This window comes from Schistocerca nitens, chromosome 2 (genome assembly GCF_023898315.1).
Source record: "Schistocerca nitens isolate TAMUIC-IGC-003100 chromosome 2, iqSchNite1.1, whole genome shotgun sequence".
Lineage (NCBI taxonomy): Eukaryota > Metazoa > Arthropoda > Insecta > Orthoptera > Acrididae > Schistocerca > Schistocerca nitens.
Window position 1 is genome coordinate 398,153,556 of NC_064615.1, and position 20,195 is coordinate 398,173,750.

Here is a 20,195-nt window from a genome sequence, read left to right on the forward strand (position 1 = left end):
TGACCAAACACCTTTATACTCGGTTTGTTCTTCTTTGAAGATAATGCAAACAGAGGGCCTGTCATGTGTACAGCGGCGTCTGCACGTTAAATGGTTCAAATGGCTCTGAGCACTATGGGACTTAACATCTGAGGTCATCAGTCCCCTAGAACTTATAACTACTTAAACCTAACTAACCTAAGGACATCACACACATCCATGCCCGAGGCAGGATTCGAACCTGCGACCGTAGCGGTCACGCCGTTCCAGACTGAAGTGCCTAGAACCGCAAGGCCACACCGGCCGGCTCTGCACGTTATCGAGACCTTCTTGTACAGTATGTGATTCCTACTTTGGGACGGGGAAACTGTGAAGAAACCACTCTTTCCGTGCAATATGGGGCAATACCTCACGTCTCTCGCCCAGTGAAAGATCTGCTTCATGCAGCCTTCCACGAACGTGTTATCTCTAAAGGTTTTCCAGATGCAAGGCCTGCAAAGGTCACTTGATTTGAAACCGTGAGACTTTTGGCTCTGGGGATATCTAAAAGAACGCATTTACTAGGTACACGTTCCATCTCTGCCTGATCGTAGGTCAGTGTACAGGACCACGTTGCTCAGAAGCCATCGGAACTGCTGCGAGCAACTGTAGATCACGTCATTTCGCGGATGCAGCATGTCGTCGAAGACTCCGGTGCTCGTACTGAACAAACTGAGTAAGCGCTGGTTAATCATAAAATCGACAATATACCACTCTCACTTGTTTGACCTTTCTTGCCCACGTCCAGATCCTAATCAATTACATATAGAAACACATTTATACGTCTTTCTTGCATTCACAGCGCTAGATTTGCCTCTGGTGACCAAAACTGAAATAAATTTTTTTTCCAGCGTAAATCGGTTCCGCTTTAATACGTTAGTATATTTACTAAGTTACACTGCTTAACGATAATTACAGCCCACACGGGAACCCTGGGAGTAGCAGCACTTTAGTTTTAACCATCCGGTATATGATGCACCAAATTCATCTTTCTTTCACTCTGTAAATTCACGACTACAAACTTCACAGATTGGCTGAAAAGTATACAGAAAAGATCACAATATGTATGTTTATCATAAATTTAAGGTTTTCTACATTAACCAACAGCTGACAGCGGGAAACATTTACTAGTACTAATGTGGTGGTGTTGGGTGGCAAGCAATTACAACTGATAATCTGTTTGGTGAAACTGCGTTTATGAGTGAATACAGTTTTTTTACAAGAAGATATATTTGCATTGTAATCAGCACCAATGAGACGATTTCATTATAAATTTATCGCGTTAGATTTTAAAGTATTTTTGTAAGCCAGATAAGATATTTAATTACTTTCTTGTGCTATGGCTGCTAGTGTATGTGAATACACTCACCGTATCTGTAAACCATTTACCAGATAGTGACAGCACCACTACCAAAGTGTTGACCGAAGATGCTGTTGCCAACAAGGAAACATCGTCTTTGGATAATAGTAAGGAAATGGAGAAAGACTTGGACATAATTTACACTTGATGTAATGAACGTCAGCTGACTTCTTAATGTGGATAATTGTAGGATAATATCCATTTAAAAGAACACGAAAGTGTGCAGTTATTAGTAAATTTATGGAGATCTTCTGATTATTTAAATATTTAAGGGTAAGCTTAAGAGTCGATATGATCTGGGTCGAACAGGTAAAATCAGCAGTGGTGAAGGCGAATGGAGAACTAGGTTTGTTTGAAGAGTTCTGGGAAAGGAAATTGCAAGCCTGATGCTGGCGCGACTAGTTCTCGAGCACTGGTCCACCCTTTGGAGTCTCATCAGGTAGTCATAGCAACAGTTACGGAAACCTGCTAATGAGGCCGTTGCAGATAGGTATGGCCCACATGAAAGTGTAACCGAGCTGCTTGGGAAAATTAAATGGAAATTATCGGAAGATAGATGGTGTTGCTAAATCATGAAACCCTGTCGAGTAAATTTAGGGATCCGGTACTCACGTAAAACTGTATCACAACTGCGCTTCCAACATCGTCTAACTGGCGTTAAGGATCATGAGAAAAAGTTGAGGGAGAATGTGCGCGTATAGAGCAGATAGTAATTCCAGCCTCACACAGCACGTGGATGTAAGAGGTGAGGAATTTCCCAATTTAGGAGTAAAGTGTCTTCAGCCACGCATTGCACAGTAGCTTGTGGAGTATATATGTAGATGTAATAGAATATGTGTCAAAAATAGTACCTAGAAGCAGACATCTCACAACCAATTCAATCGTTTTACCTGACAAAGATAGCTTCTCCCTCAGATATAATAGTGGACGGTTCATTTATTATTGTCTGTCTGTCTCATTAAAGGATGGAGAAACGGAGGATGATCTGGAGACTGTGAAACGGAGAGGGAACGCGTGGGCGGCGAAAAAGACGGTGGCGCAGGGAATGATGGACATTGCGCTGCTCACCTCCAACGCCAACCAGCTGCGCTACCTCATCATGTACGGCAAGCAGAGCAGCACCTACGTCATCAGCATCACGCTCATTGCCATCAGCATCTTACTGCAGGTCAGTTGATATTCTCTACATCTACATCTGTACGACACTATCAAAAGAATCCAGACACACCTGTGTATTGCGGAACTGACCAGTAGATGTAACGACAGGCGCACTCGCCTGTATAATAGGAAGAGGGGAGAGTTGCGTAGTTAGCAGAAAAGCAGTAAAATTAGAATGGGTAGGTTAGGAGAGCACAGTGACTTTGGACGTGGACTATTCATTGGATGTCACCTGAGTAACAAATTCATCAAGGGCATTTCAACCTCCCTGAAGTTGCCCAAGTTGACTGTTGGTAATGCGGTAGTGAAGTGGAAAAGCGAAGGAGCAATCGGAGCTAAAACACGACCAGGCAGACCTCATGTACTGGCCAGGGACAGCCGAACATTGTGGACGCTGATTGTAAAAAAAAAAAAAAAAAAAAAAAAAAAAAAAAAAAAAAAAAAATCGCATGAAATCAGCGGAAGGAATCACTCGTGAATGTCTGGAGAACTATATCTGCGGTGATATATTGTGCCAACAACGAAGAATGGAGCAAGCGGTATTGCGGTATGTGGGGCGGAGGGTGTTTAGTGATTATGGTGTGGACCCTTTACTGTACTTTACAAAATGTTAATTGAAAAAGGATATGAACACATTTTACGACATGGATTAATGCTTCCAGTACAGGAACAGTTAAGAGACGATGATTATTTGTACCAGCATGACAATTCCATTCAGTCATAAAGCATATCTGTGAGGCAGTAGTTTGTGGACAATAACATTCCAGAAATGGATTGGCCTGTCCAGAGTCCCCAGCTGAACCCACTACAGTATCTTTGGGGTGAGTTAGAACATCGATTTCGCACCAGATGCCATTGTCCAAACAGTACCTTCTCTGGTTTCGGCTGTCGGGGAATAATCGGCTGCCATTTCTCCATAGTCATTCAGAAACCTCATTGAAAGTGTCTCCAGCAGAATTCAAGCTGTCCCGTAATAGATGTCCGGATATTTTTGATCAGATAGGTACGTCTGCACTTCGCAAGCCGGTGTGCCGTATGAGGCGTACAGTACATAGTGCCTTCCACTCCCCTCCTCTTCCCCATCCCATCACCTCCTTTCCCATTTAATTCACTGGAACGCGAACTCTGGGAATCTTGTGAGTATGGTTCCATGCGACGTAAATAGTCTCTCCCACAATAACTCTTACTGCAGTTTGTTGAGGATTTCCGTGTCACACTCTTTCCGAGTAAAAAGCCTCTGACGAATCGTGCAGCTCTTCTTTGATGTTTTCCAGCTCTTCCGTTAATTCAAATTGCTAAGGAACAAATATTGAAGAATTGGTTGAACGAAGGTCTTGCAAGCGATGTTTTCCGCTCATGAATTACACTTTCCCAAATTTTGTTCTATAAATCTGAGTCTGGGAACTGTTTCCCATTCCTAGATTGATGTGGTCGTTTCACATTGAATCACTCTGTATAGAAACTTATAGATACCTGAAGGTTGCGTCTGATTACAGTGGTTGGCTTCAAATGGTTCAAGTGGCTCTGAGCACTATGTGACTTAACTTCTGCCCGCATCTCGTGGTCGTGCGGTAGCGTTCTCGCTTCCCACGCCCGGGTTCCCGGGTTCGATTCCCGGCGGGGTCAGGGATTTTCTCTGCCTCGTGATGGCTGGGTGTTGTGTGACGTCCTTAGGTTAGTTAGGTTTAAGTAGTTCTAAGTTCTAGGGGACTGATGACCATAGATGTTAAGTCCCATAGTGAAAAAAAAACTTAACTTCTGAGGTCCTCAGTCCCCTAGAACTTAGAACTACTTAAACCTAACTAACCTAAGGACATCACACACACCCATGCCCGAGGCAGGATTCGAACCTGCGACCGTAGCGGTCGCGCGGTTCCAGACTGAAGCGTCTAGAACCGCTCGGTCACACCGGCCGGCTACAGTGGTTGTTCTCCGACGGTGCAGAGTAATAATTATATAATGTTTATTTATAATGACGGAAATGGAACACCATCAACACCATGATCGAACACTACCAAATGGGCTTTAGTATTTTCATGGCTATGGGATATTTAGATTAAAATTTCATTGATATACGGGCTTACTTTCAGTATTTCCAGTTAAAAAAGCCATTCATGTGGATGAAGAATGGTGTGAGAACACGTTGACTACGGGTGCATCCAACAGTTCCTGGGACATTTCGAATGGAGGTGGCAACACAGCATACCCAGAGGACAAGCGAGTGCTGCTTATTTCCGTATGTCGGACTTTGAAAAAACTCCAATCATGAAATCAGCACACTGACAGCACAGATAGTTGCCTTTAGTGCAATGAATGCAGAACGAATGGTGATGAGATGGACTCAGGACACAGTGTGACAAGATGTGTAGTTACGGGTCCTTCCAGAAGAACTACACCTCGGGAAGATGGTAGTATCGTAAAAGCGTAGACTTTTCCGCCGGACTGAATTTTAAACCAAATCCTTCACGGTTTGTTAAAAAACTAGCAACATTTCGTCTGCTATTGCCACCATTCGTGATCCCTGATGTAGACTGCCTGCAGTAACAGCTGAAACGTTGGCAGATTTAGAACATATGACGCACTGACACATTCAGAAGGATTTTTTGAGGCAGTAAGGGTGTTAGACTGGCTGTGATCGACAGGTGGATGACAACAGCTGACATTCGGGCAGATGTTTCAGGCTGACTGTCACCACGAACCTTCCGTCGTCTGAAACAGATTCCTGGAAGCTGGGATGAAATCTCGAATTGCCAGGCGTCGTTTACCGCTTACTTCATTGACAGGAAAAACTTGCATGGTGCAGAAGCAGAGTCAACTAGGATACTGAATGACATCTATGATGTTCAGCGACGATTCTCGCTTCTGTTTGCAGCGATCAGATTGATGCGAACGTGTCCGGAGACGATATGGTGAAAGGACACAGCAAACAGCAGTTCGCAAGTCCTATACTTGTTCAGTTCCTGGAATCATGTTGTTGGGAGCTACTGGGCATGACAACAGGAGTAACTTGGCAATTGTTGAAGGAAGGCTGAATGCTCGCCACTATGTGATAAGAATGGTAAACCTTGTTATTGTTCCCTCCATGACTACTGTAACAAATGGCATACTCGAGCAGGATAATGCAAGACCCCATGCTGTAGCTCACACCATAGACATCTTGAGGAATGTACGAATCCTTGACTGACCTACCCAGCCCCCTCATTTGCCACCCATCGAGGAATGCTTAGGACGTCGCGGGAAGCCTATAATTTCATATACCTCTAACCGGCGATCTTCATCAACTGATCAAGAAATTCCTCAAGATGGCATGCGGAGGCTTCTTGCTTCCACACCACAACGTGCACAAGAATGCATCTATGCCCGTGGAATTTACACCTCATTCTGATGTTGCGGCTCGCCATCAGTTTCGAATGTAGTGAAAGAATAATTAATGAAGACTCGTCACTTTATGAGAATCTCCATTAAGTTTCATAAATATCGTGCTGGAGCTTCATGCTGAAACACTCTCTACTTCCTCGTCTGTATGTTTCGTCTCAGCTGCCGATATTGACTGCATGCGCTGATCGTCTGCAAGCCCCTTCGCATTTCTTAATAAGTTTCTAACCCTCCCTTGGGCACAAGTACGTCATCTGCGAATATCCTCAGTGAGCTACAGATATTATCCACCGCTGCATTTATGTACAGGATGATAAAAAAGTATTCCATATTTTGAGAGGTTGTAGTACGGACAAAAATGGACAAAAAAAAAAAAGAGAGCAACATCAAGTAAACTTGCATACCTTGAGAGCTATGAGTTCTTGTTCATCTCCGGTATAGTGAAACACATCTTCTCCACAGCAATCTCTTTGCTATTATGAACGGTCTACACCCTGCAGTCAACAGATACGAGTGAAAAATGAGAACACATTTTCCAGCATTAAGGACACGGGCTTCTAGACTACAACAGAAGATCATGTACACCATTTCCCGTGTGCAGTAACAGGCTTTCGTTTGCTGGTAAGTGCAATGATGAAAATACAAGTAAAAGCATTTCGTAAACTTATCAAGACACATACTGGTTCCTTTAGAACTAATGCATGCGGTGCACTTAGCCAGAACAGCGAATAGGGCTTACAATAATGACACTAACAGATGCTTACTCCATGCAGAATTCATGGACAATAACAGAAGAAAGTGTCCTTGTCTGTTTAGTCCGTCGATCGCTCATAACAGCAAAAAGAATGCAATAGAAGAGATGTGTTTTACAGTAGCAAAGATGAACAAGTTCTCATAGATCTTTAGCTACGCTTTTTACGGCTCATGTTAACCGGACATACTACCGACTCCCAAAGTATGTAATACTTTTTTATGCTCTATATATTGTAAACATCAGCGGCCATATAACTCTTGTGTAGGGGTATTCTGGACGCTCTCTCTGCCCTGACGAGGCTTCCCCATTAAGAACGACATTCTGAGTTCGGCCTGATCTCTTTGCTATACTCTCATGACGTCAGAGACTTTTATTTTGACGATATCCCGTTCCAGAACGCAAACTACTCAGGTTCGGTAATGGGTTTAACAGCTACTGATCCTGTTAACAGTGGTCGACAGCCTGCTTCATCGTCATTGATACTCGAAGTACTTCAAAAGATCGGTCGCCGCTTCTGAGCGAACGCACTGTGCGGCAACAACACGAAGGTTCCGGGTTGCCCTTCACCCTTCCCCCTCCTACCACTCCCAGCAACCATCCCTCATAACCACAAACCGCGATAATGACAAGAATGTTTCCTTCTTGAGAGAATGGAGTCTGTTCAGGTTCAAAAGCGCAACTAAGCAGTTACTTCAAGTGAAGTAGACGGTCCGGTTTCGAATATTTACATTAACGACAACCAGAACAATGCGATAGTAACTTGTACCTTCAATACCGGTGACAAATGACGCCTTAGCATAGCACAGTAGAGGATTCTGTAGGCAACTTCGTGCAGTCCGCTGGGCGTGACGACAGAGGAAAGTTAGGCTATCTCAGACGGCTCCTAGTTCGTTTCATTGGGCCGTAAGACTTGTGGCGAGGAAAAAAGAGCCTTTCAGCTGCATCATTACTCAGCATGTGCAACACATTCGTGATACCATACCTCAAATTCAATCGGCTATTTCACGGTTCCGGACAAAGACAACTGCCATACTCGTACTCCAACATAAATAATTTGTTTTATTCCGTTCACAGCATCACCAGCGCATGTTGATTTACTCATCTCTAATAAAAGTGACTTCACTATTTATGTCCCTTTTCCGCTAAACAATAAACATTTTTAAAGATTACGCACACTTGATGCTACTGGAAGTGATCACTTACCCGTCCTACGCATTAACTCCTCTCCCCCCCCCCCCCCCTCTCACCCGAGCATATCAAACCTGCACATCCCCCCCCCCCCCTCCCCACTTGCAACACTGATAACCTATCCACGACTGCTTCAAGCCAGCTGGAGTACCCACCGGGAATATATTGATATACAAATCGGAAGCCAGCCCTTAACTTTCGAACATCCTGATGACAGCACTCATTGGCTCCTCCCTCTTGCAACACACCTTGTCAAACGCCATGCCCACTCACATCTCCTTCTCCGTGAGTTCCCCCATAGTGACTGCTCCTTTCTCCAAACACACGGCCGAGATATACATACACACATTTACTCAATTACACCCACGCAGCCACCCAACCTCCCGCCCAGCCCCCCCCCCCCCCCCCACACACACACACACATGCAAATAAAGCGACACACCAACAGCCTAATAAAAGTAAAAACAAGAAAAAAATGGTACAGGCAAAAATCATGCATCAATTTCAATACTATGCTACCTATAATCTATTCTAAATACCTTACACCGCCTTACTGATAAGAATCCTACTCTCAACTATCCACTTCTGCACAATAATCACCCATTTCCTAACAATCTAAGCTAACCACTTTGCATCCCACATCTCACGTTTTTCGATCCTTGACTAAACATTCAGTATGAACACCAGTCTCCCGTATTTCGCTAATGAAATGGCACGCCTGTCTCACCTTTTGCTTCTAGTGTCCAGACCTTAGACCACATAACACGAACAGATCTTAATACTTCAGTCACAGTGCAAGACATCATACAAATACTACACGATAAACGAAACACTGGTCCTGGTCACGACTGTATTACCTATTGGTACACGAAAGAATATGTAAATTATTTCCTAGAAATCTTTGCCAATGTGATCCCTCATACAGTCGACTATACTGTGGTAAACTACCCATAGTGCATTTTTCCTTAAATCCAACCTGCCAGTGACGTGTCGTCCTACCGACCCATCAACGTCACCTTCGTGTTCAGCAAGGTTTTCGAATCCGTCCATTATCAACACGTCCATAAACACATAAGCCAGTACCTAACAGCTGGCTTCCATCCCAGCTTCGCTCTGACGACCAGCTCCTCTGCCTTAGCCAGCTCGCATCCCACCAACTGCATAATCGTTAATCTGCCATCCTTGTGTCCCTCGACCATGATAAAGCATATAAACTCGCATGGCACCCAACAAACGTCAGCCATCTGCACTTTGCAAAAAAATGGTTCAAATGGCTCTGAGCACTATGGGACTCAACTGCTGTGGTCATCAGTCCCCTAGAACTTAGAACTACTTAAACCTAACTAACCTAAGGACATCACACACATCCATGCCCGAGGCAGGATTCGAACCTGCGACCTTAGCAGTCGCACGGTTCCTGACTGCGCGCCTAGAACCGCGAGACCACCGCGGCCGGCTGCACTTCGCACTTTCTACAAACTGTCTTCTCCTTTTAACCATAAACAACACTAATTCCGGTTCCTTCCGTCCCTGTCTTCTCTGCTCCTGTACGTCCTCCTATATACAGATTGGTCCACTGATAGTGACCGGGCCAAATATCTCACGAAATAAGCATTAAACGAAAAAAACTACAAAGTACGAAACTCGTCCAGCTTGAAGGGGAAAACCAGATGGCGCCATAGTTGACCCGCTAGATGGCGCTGCCATAGGTCAAACGGATATCAACTGCGTTTTTTAAAAATAGGAACCCCCATATTTATTACATATTCGTGTAGTACGTAAAGAAATATGAATGTTTCAGTTGGACCACTTTCTTCGCTTTTTGATAGATGGCGCTGTAATAGTAACAAACGTATAAGTACGTGGCATCACGTAACATTCCGAGAGTGCGGACGGTATTTGCTTTGTGATACATTACCCGTGTTAAAATGCACCGTTTACCAATTGCGGAAAAGGTCGATATCATGTTGATATATGTCTATAGTGATCAAAAAGCCCAACGGACGTGTGCTATGTATGCTGCTCGGTATCCTGGACGACATCATCCAAGTGTCCGGATCGTTCGCCGGATAGTTACGTTATTTAAGGAAACAGGAAATGTTCACCACATTTGAAACGTCAACTACGACCTGCAACAAATGATGATGCCCAAGTAGGTGTTTTAGCTGCTGTCCCGGCTAATCCGCACATCAGTAGCAGACAAATTACGCGAGAATCGGGAATCTCAAAAACTTCGGTGTTGAAAATGCTACATCAACATCGATTCTACCTGTACCATATTTCTATGCACCAGGGCATTGGGCACAAGAGAAATTTTGGGACCATGACAGATTTTTTGCACGCGTTCTATTTAGCGATGAAGCGTCATTCACCAACAGTGGTAACGTAAACCGGTATAATATGCACTATTGGCCAACGGAAAATCCACGATGGCTGCGACAAGTGGAACATCAGCGATCTTGGCGGGTTAATGTATGGTGCGGCATTATGGGAGGACGGATAATTGGCCACCATTTTATCGATGGCAATCTAAATGGTGCAATGTATGCTGATTTCTTACGTAATGTTCTACTGATGTTACTGCAAGATGTTTCACTGCATGACAGAATAGCGATGTAGTTCCAACATGATGGATGTCCGGCACAAAGCTCGAGTGCGGTTGAAGCACTGTTGAATAGCATATTTCATGACAGGTGGATTGGTCGTCGAAGCACCGTACCATGGCCCGCACGTTCACCGGATCTGACGTCCCCTGATTTCTTTCTATGGAGAAAGTTGAAGGATATTTGCTGTCGTGATCCACCGACAACACCTGAAAACATGCGTCAGCGCATTGTCAATGCATGTACGAACATTACGGAAGGCGAACTACTCGCTGTTGAGAGGAATGTCGTTACACGTATTGCCAAATGTATTGAGGTTGACGGACATCATTTTGAGCATTTTTTGCATTAATGTGGTGTTTACAGGTAATCACGCTGTAACAGCATGCGTTCTCAGAAATGATAAGTTCACAAAGGTACATGTATCACATTGGAACAACCGAAATAAAATGTTCAAACGTACCTACGTTCTGCATTTTAATTCAAAAAACCTACCTGTTACCAACTGTTCGTCTAAAATTGTGAGCCATATGTCTGTGACTATTACAGCGCCATCTATCACAAAGCGAAAAAAGTGGTCCAACTAAAACATTCATATATCTTTACGTACTACACGAATATGTGATAAAAATGGGGGTTCCTATTTTAAAAAACGCAGTTGATATCTGTTTGACCTATACAGCGCCATCTAGCGGTTCAACCATAGCGCCATTCGGTTTCTCCCTTCAAGCTAGACATGGTTCGTTCTTTGTAGTTTTTTCGTTTGACGCTTATTTCGTGAGATATTTGGCCCGATCAACATTAATGGACCAACATATATAATCCAACGATCACTGCAAATCTATCTCAAACAGTTTTACCTTCTGGTGCAACCATTGGCTCCTCAATCTCACCCATTCCAAGATGTAGGCAATAGTTATAGAACGAGCCACCAGCACCTTCCACTCCCATGATTTATACCTCATAATTTACGACCGCACTGTACGATTAACTGACATACTAAAACACCCTGGACTAACCCCCGTCTTTACACTAACTTAGAAACTGCATCTACTAACCATCCAATTGAAAGCCCTCAATAGACTAAAGCCACTAAGAAATTGAACATGAGGAATGCATCTCTCCACCATACTCCATACATTCAAAGCCTTGATCCGACCAGTGTCCAATCCAGCGTCACCTGAACTTCTGCTTCACCAAAATTTTGCCACTCTCTTCAAATTATTAGACGACATGTACTGCACTTCGCTTTCCATATCAACCCACCATCCCCATGTAAAAACTTCCGAGTTTTCCCTCTCCCCGTCTAACACACTGAACACTTTCGGATTTCCTACATATCCTGCAAACTTGATACCAAGTATCCAATCGATTCATCCCTAGTTGTCAACCCTTGTCCTCTGCTGCGCTCCAACGTCACACCTACATACTCGCCACATCGTGTCCCGACGAAACTTTAACCACTCCTACCTGACCATGAAATCCGCCACAGTATCATTTTAACAGAGTACCGCCCTTCCTCTCCTCGTCGGGCTTCCGTCCCACCGCCCCCACTCCTCGCCCCTCCCACTTTTCTCCGTCCTCCAAAAATGTTCATATTCTTACAACAGCCTCACAGTACATTTACTCTCTAATGAAATTTGCTCTCAACAACACGGACCAGTTTAAAAATAACAGTGACATCCATGATTATAATACCAGAAAAAAGAAAGACTTACACCATCCTTTACTCAACCTACCTTTGGCACAGAAAGAGGTAAGATATGCTGCTATAAAAATTTTCAACGAATTACTAGATGAAATAAAATGTCTGACAGAAGGCAGTAATAGCTTCAAAAATAAATTGAAATCATATCTTTTTGACAACTCCTTCTATACCATGGATGAATTCTTGAATAGGAATAAATAAATATATAAATACAGTATATGTATTTTGTGCTATTTAAGGGAATGGGGTAAATAATAGAAATATTAACTCTGTATTGTAAAACACACACACACACACACACACACACACACACACACACACACACACACACACATATATATATATATATATATATATATATATATATATATATATATATATATATATAAAACAATTTTGTTTCATATGTGCATTTCTTGTGCACTTGACAAGTTCCACATCGTAACGGTTACCGTACCGTGCGATTGATCAATGGAACACGCAACCAACTAACTAGCTAACTAACTGTGTCTGAATTCCTAAGAGACCAAACTGCAGGGGTCGTCGGTCCCTAGACTTACACACTACTTAAACTAAGTTAAACTAAGAACAGCAGCCGGCCGCGGTGGTCTCGCGGTTCTAGGCGCGCAGTCCGGAACCGTGCGACTGCTACGGTCGCAGGTTCGAATCCTGCCTCGGGCATGGATGTGTGTGATGTCCTTAGGTTAGTTAGGTTTAAGTGGTTCTAAGTTCTAGGGGACTGATGACCACATCAGTTGAGTCCCATAGTGCTCAGAGCCATTTGAACCATTTTAAGAACAGCACACACACTCATGCCCGAGGGGATGACTCGAACCTCCGGCGGAAGGAGCTGCATCCTTTTCCAAACCCTTGGTTCGGGGTCCTCAATTCCTCCGTCCCACACCCTATTCAAAACCATTTTCCTCCAACAGTCCTTCTCACCTACTGTTCTTGTAACTTCACTAAAGTGAAGTGTTCTATTTTATAAAGAGTATCGTCAGTTAACTGTATATTTAAGACAAAACAACGCTATTTTACTTGAAATCTTAAATATGCAACTGCCTGTTTTAATAATTTTAAAAATGTACATTTTTTACATTTTAAAATATCTTAGAAACAATGTTTGTCTATTTTATTGCCGGCCGAAGTGACCGTGCGGTTCTAGCCGCTGCAGTCTGGCACCGCGAGACCGCTACGGTCGCAGATTCGAATCCTGCCTCGGGAATGGATGTGTGTGTTGTGTCCTTAGGTTAGTTAGGTTTAACTAGTTCTATGTTCTAGGCGACTAATGACCTCAGAAGTTGAGTCCCATAGTGCTCAGAGCCATTGAACCATTTTTTTCTCTTTTATTAATGTTCTTAGCCGAAATAGGGAGTAGACCACCGCCAGCCCATATTCGCCACGACTTGCGACGGAGTGAAATAACAACAAAGGGAAAAAAGAAATGTCTTCTTTGATATTCCAGCAACCGAAATGACTACATTTGACATTTTAGCGGCCTATGACGAAAGAGGGGCAGCAGCCTTTTCAGTAGTTGCAAGGGCAACAGTCTGGATGATTGACTGATATGGCCTTGTAACAATAACCAAAACGGCCTTGCTGTGCTGGTACTGCGAACGGCTGAAAGCAAGGGGAAACTACAGCCGTAATTTTTCCCGAGGGCATGCAGCTTTACTGTATGATTAAATGATGATGGCGTCCTCTTGGGTAAAATATTCCGGAGGTAAAATAGTCGCCCATTCGGATCTCCGGGCGGGGACTACTCAAGAGGACGTCGTTATCGGGAGAAAGAAAACTGGCATTCTACGGATCGGAGCGTGGAATGTCAGATCCCTTAATCGGGCAGGTAGGTTAGAAAATTTAAAAAGGGAAATGGATAGGTTAAAGTTAGATATAGTGGGAATTAGTGAAGTTCGGTGGCAGGAGGAACAAGACTTCTGGTCAGGTGACTACAGGGTTATGCAGGAGTAGGTTTAATAATGAATAGGAAAATAGGAATGCGGGTAAGCTACTACAAACAGCATAGTGAACGCATTATTGTGGCCAAGATAGATACGAAGCCCACACCTACTACAGTAGTACAAGTTTATATGCCAACTAGCTCTGCAGATGTCGAAGAAATTGAAGAAATGTATGATGAAATAAAAGAAATTATTCAGATAGTGAAGGGAGACGAAAATTTAATAGTCATGGGTGACGGGAATTCGAGTGTAGGAAAAGGGAGAGAAGGAAACGTAGTAGGTGAATATGGATTGGGGCTAAGAAATGAAAGAGGAAGCCGCCTGGTAGAATTTTGCACAGAGCATAACTTAATCGTAGCTAACACTTGGTTTAAGAATCATGATAGAAGGTTGTATACATGGAAGAACCCTGGAGACACTAAAAGGTATCAGATGGATTATATAATGGTAAGACAGAGATTTAGGAACCAGGTTTTAAATTGTAAGACATTTCCAGGGGCAGATGTGGACTCTGACCACAATCTATTGGTTATGACCTGTAGATTAAAACTGAAGAAACTGCAAAAAGGTGGGAATTTAAGGAGAAGGGACCTGAATAAACTGAAAGAACCAGAGATTGTACAGAGTCTCAGGGAGGGCATAAGAGAACAATTGACAGAAATGGGGGAAAGAAATACAGTAAAAGAAGAATGGGTAGCTTTGAGGGATGAAGTAGTGAAGGCAGCAGAGGATCAAGTAGGTAAAAAGACGAGGGCTAGTAGAAATCCTTGGGTAACAGAAGAAATATTGAATTTAATTGATGAAAGGAGAAAATATAAAAATGCAGTAAATGAAGCAGGCAAAAAGGAATACAAACGTCTCAAAAATGAGATCGACAGGAAGTGCAAAATGGCTATGCAGGGATGGCTAGAGGACAAATGTAAGGATGTAGAGGCCTGTCTCACTAGGGGTAAGATAGATACTGCCTACAGGAAAATTAAAGAGACCTTTGGAGAAAAGAGAAACACTTGTATGAACACCAAGAGCTCAGATGGAAACCCAGTTCTAAGCAAAGAAGGGAAAGCAGAAAGGTGGAAGGAGTATATAGAGGGTCTATACAAGGGCGATGTACTTGAGGACAATATTATGGAAATGGAAGAGGATGTAGATGAAGATGAAATGGGAGATACGATAGTGCGTGAAGAGTTTGACAGAGCACTGAAAGAACTGAGTCGAAACAAGGCCCCCGGAGTAGACAACATTCCATTACAACTACTGATGGCCTTGGGAGAGCCAGTCATGACAAAACTCTACCATCTGGTGAGCAAGATGTATGAAACAGGCGAAATACCCTCAGACTTGGAGAAGAATATAATAATTCCAATCCCAAAGAAAGCAGGTGTTGACAGATGTGAAAATTACCGAACAATCAGTTTAATAAGCCACAGCTGCAAAAAACTAACACGAATTCTTTACAGACGAATGGAAAAACTAGTAGAAGCCGACCTCGGGGAAGATCAGTTTGGCTTCCGTAGAAATACTGGAACACGTGAGGCAATACTGACCTTACGACTTATCTTAGAAGAAAGATTAAGGAAAGGCAAACCTACGTTTCTAGCATTTGTAGACTTAGAGAAAGCTTTTGACAATGTTGACTGGAATACTCTCTTTCAAATTCTAAAGGTGGCAGGGGTAAAATACAGGGAGCGAAAGGCTATTTACAATTTGTACAGAAACCAGACCGCAGTTATAAGATTCGAGGGACATGAAAGGGATGCAGCGGTTGGGAAGTGAGTTATACAGGGTTGTAGCCTCTCCCCGATGTTATTCAATCTGTATATTGAGCAAGCAGTAAAGGAAACAAAAGAAAAATTCAGAGTAGGTATTAAAATCTATGGAGAAGAAATAAAAACTTTGAGGTTCGCCGATGACATTGTAATTCTGTCAGAGACAGCAAAGGACCTGGAAGAGCAGTTGAACGGAATGAATGGTGTCTTGAAGGGAGGATATAAGATGAACATCAACAAAAGCAAAACGAGGATAATGGACTGTAGTCGAATGAAGTCGGGTGATGTTGAAGGTATTAGATTAGGATATGAGACACTTAAAGTAGTAATGGAGTTTTGCTATTTGGGGAGCAAAATAACTGATGATGGTCGAAGTAGAGAGGATATAAAATGTAGACCGGCAATGGCAAGGAAAGCGTTTCTGAAGAAGAGAAATTTGTTAACATCGAGTATAGATTTAAGTGTCAGGAAGTCATTTCTGAAAGTATTTGTATGGAGTGTAGCCATGTATGGAAGTGAAACATGGACGGTTAATAGTTTGGACAGGAAGAGAATAGAAGCTTTCGAAATGTGGTGCTACAGAAGAATGCTGAAGATTAGATGGGTAGATCACATAACTAATGAGGAAGTATTGAATAGGATTGGGGAGAAGAGAAGTTTGTGGCACATCTTGACCAGAAGAAGGGATCGGTTGGTAGGACATGTTCTGAGGCATCAAGGGATCACCAATTTAGTATTGGAGGGCAGCGTGGAGGGTAAAAATCGTAGGGGGAGACCAAGAGATGAATACACTAAGCAGATTCAGAAGGATGTAGGTTGCAGTAGGTACTGGGAGATGAAGAAGCTCGCACAGGATGGAGTAGCATGGAGAGCTGCATCAAACCAGTCTCGGGACTGAAGACCACAACAACAACAATGACGAAAACGAAAGGCAGAAGTTAAACGTTTCTTTTCTTTCAGGTGGCCGTGGGCGTGGTGCTCATCTTCAAGGGCAAGTCTGACTTGAAGGGCGAGGAGAAGAAAGCGCACGCCAATAAACTCAACAACTACGTGGTGGTGGGCGTGTTTCTGGTCACCATCATCAACGTGTTCGCAGCGTCCTTCAGCGACGTCTCGCCCGCACCAGCTTCCCCTTAGTCTTCTGTAGCGTCCACTTAACCCTCTAATGTACACGACAGGCAGTCAGGAAACGCCACCTATGTATGAACAGTGTCAGCTCCAGGCCTTCTTGTACAGTTGTACTTGTGTGCGTGTTATGTGCCTTAGTGCGTGAGCAATTTTGTACATTCCTTATAAAGAAGGTGTTATCTTTATTCTTCTAAAGTGACTGAGGAAAGTGAAACAGCGGTTTTGACAATGGACTCGTATACTGGTATGATATTTTCACCCTGCAGTGGAGTGTGCGCTGATATGAAACCTCCTGGCAGATTAAAGCTGTGTGCTGGACCAAGACTTACGCGCCGTCCTCACAGCCTTACTTCTGCCAGTACCTCGTCTCCTACCTTCCAAACTTTACAGAAACTCTCCTGCGAGGGAGGAGACGACGTACTGGCAGAAGTAAGGCTGTGAGGACGGGGCGTGAGTCGTGCTTGGGAAACTCAGATGGTAGAGCGCTTGCCAGCGAAAGGAAAAGGTCCCGAGTTCGAGTCTCGGTCCGGCACACAGTTTTAATCTGCCAGGAAGTTTCGACACGTATACTGGTTGATTGCGTTTCAAATCCAGTTTTGGATATCTTCATTTAGGTTTCCTGCGAATGGCGGGATGATTGTTACTATAGGGGTGTTGCTGATTCCCTTTCTCATCGTTTCCGACTGAGTTTGTCATCTTTCTCGAATGACGTCTACAAGACGCCCTAGTTTAACATAAAATTTACAATTGTGCACTGATTTGATTTGGTAGAATTATTGCCACGGTTAGAAGGTTGTAAGAATACACACAAAGACTCGCGGATGCCATAAACCAGATCGTATTCACTATTCTGAATCCATCATTACGTAAGGTTGCATCTTTGGCTGGGCATCCCAGTAAGGAACCGGCTGAAAGTTTTCCACACTAAGGAAATGTATATTAGCTATTCGATTTTTGTGATTCCCAAAAGTAGGCGGCGTATTGCTTTGTGCCTTGGCGCCCAAGCTGTGTATGGCGTGGATCTGTTGTCCTCTTCTTATGCTTGGCTATGCGTACGTTCATATGCACTTCCCAGGTACTGAACGGATGCAAGAGTGGGTTTAACGTCTCGTCGACAGTGCGGTCATTAGAGACGGAGCACAAGCTCGCACTGCGAAACGATGGAGAGGTAATCGGTCGCGCTCTTTTCAAAGAAACAATCCCGGCATTTGCCTGGGGAGATTTAGGGAAATCACGGGAAACCTAAACGTGGATGACCGGACAGGGATTTGAATCGTCGTTCTCCCGAATTGCGAGTCCAGAGTGCCTGCCACTGGTACAAGGGGGGAAAGCAGTTGTCTTCCTCCCCTTCGCCTTAATTCGTGACCACAGTGTTCTGTGTTGCTTAGGTTACGGCTGTGTGGTCAGATATTACTGAACCACCTCTCATGATCAAGTTACCCAACGTGCTTTTGTGTTGAACACTTGACGGTTACCTTCAACTGTTAAAATTATTTATTCAGAGGCGACGATGATGTCTTTTGAAAAGTTTTATATGACTGTGAACTGCATCCAAGAAAAATTAATCAGTTTCTGATATGTGGGAAAAATCACCAGAAAATTTCTCGTTGATTCTGGGAAGATATACGATCAATGTTGATTAATTCACTGCGACCTTTTATTTATCTGTAAACACTGAAGAGTGTGTGAGCTCAGTGTTGAATTTATACTTAATTTTGTAAATAGGTTGTTATCAAAATAAACAACAAAACATAAGGTACATTTTTATTTACTGAAGATCCTAAATATCAAAACAGTATTTAATTTGTACTCCTATCGAACACACTATTAAATTTATTCATGAAATTTAATATATTACCACACATTTCCAACATGTTTCACTCATCATCAGGCACTTCTATTGCATGCTTATGAAAACCAAACTTGCCGAAATAATCTAAAATTAACTATTTAATAATTTATAAACTATATCTGTTGTGATCTTGATACAGTCGCCTTTTTGAGGAAACTGGCTGTGGAGGTGGTTGTGGGGTGAGAGACAGGATAGTGACATCGACTGTTGCTGTTGTAATACTAGACTGCATCTAGTTGACTGTATTGTGAAACTGATCTTTGGTACTGCTACTGAGATACGCCAATGGAAGATAATTGCTCGGTCATAAAGAGTGCAGCACATGTGCAGGTTGACAATTATTGAACTATATGAAATAAGATCGTCATGACTTCTGAACGGATTGCTTTAGTACGTTCAAACTGCACGGTTGGCCACGGGTCATGATGGGAATTAGCATGCTCATGTATGGTTTGGTTTAGCAATGAAGCCCACTTTCATTTGGATGGGTTCGTCAACAAGCAAAATTGGCACATTTTGGCGACTGAGAATCCGCATTTCGCGATCGAGAAGTCTCTTCAACCTCAACTGGTGGTTGTGTGGTGTGCAGTGTCCAGTCACGGAATAATCGATGAGATATTCCCTGATGGCACGGTGACTACCGAACGGTAAGTAAAGGTTTTGGAAGACGATTACATCCCCATTATCCAAAAACGAAGCACCAATTAAATAAAGAAGTGAGAATGGCGGGTGAAGACTCAATGTCTTTCAAGGCATTTGGACTTGAGGCTTAGAAAACTGGAGGCTTCGCCTGGTGCCCGAGCAATGGGCTTCTGTCGTACAAACGTTTCCCAGTTTTTTGAGTTTCTGGTAGGAATTCTTGACAAGTACTAGCTGTCTGCAGATCAGATTTATAAGTGCGACGAGACTGGAATATGTGTCAACCCAAAGGGGCGTTCAAAGAAAACTGCATCCTCAGAAAAGCGTCAAGAAGGCATTCTTGTCAGAGAGGGGAGGAGCAGTAACAGAATGAATATGCGTTTCAGCTGCCGGTGCCCACGTGCCTCCTATGCCGATCTTCCCCAGGAAAAGGATTCAGAAGGAGCTGGGTCCTTCCTTCTGTAAGTGGTTAGGCAGAATGCAGTGAATCAGTCTGGATGAACACCAAGAGTTTTACCCAGTAGTTCGAGAAATTCGTAGTGTTTTCCAGATGAAGCCGAACAAAATGTGGTGCTACTGATTCCAGATGGCCACTCAACGCACACAAGGAATCACCATGTCATTGATCTGGAGAGAGAGAGGTGTGGTTATATATTATGTTTTCCACCACTTCTTTTCAAAGGCT

At 43.3% G+C, this 20,195-nt stretch overlaps 1 protein-coding gene across 2 annotated transcripts in view; it reads left to right on the plus strand.

Annotated features, from left to right (window-relative positions):
* The window catches only part of LOC126234424 (ninjurin-1-like), a 40,265-nt gene extending 21,491 nt beyond the window's left edge, over window positions 1-18,774 (plus strand). For both annotated transcript variants that reach the window (XM_049943116.1, XM_049943115.1), the window contains exons 3-4: window positions 2,343-2,546; window positions 16,852-18,774. In XM_049943116.1, coding sequence (XP_049799073.1) covers window positions 2,343-2,546; window positions 16,852-17,028 — 381 coding nt within the window. In that variant the 3' untranslated portion in view covers window positions 17,029-18,774. The remainder of the gene's footprint in view (window positions 1-2,342; window positions 2,547-16,851) is intronic.
* The last annotated feature ends 1,421 nt before the right edge of the window (window positions 18,775-20,195 follow it).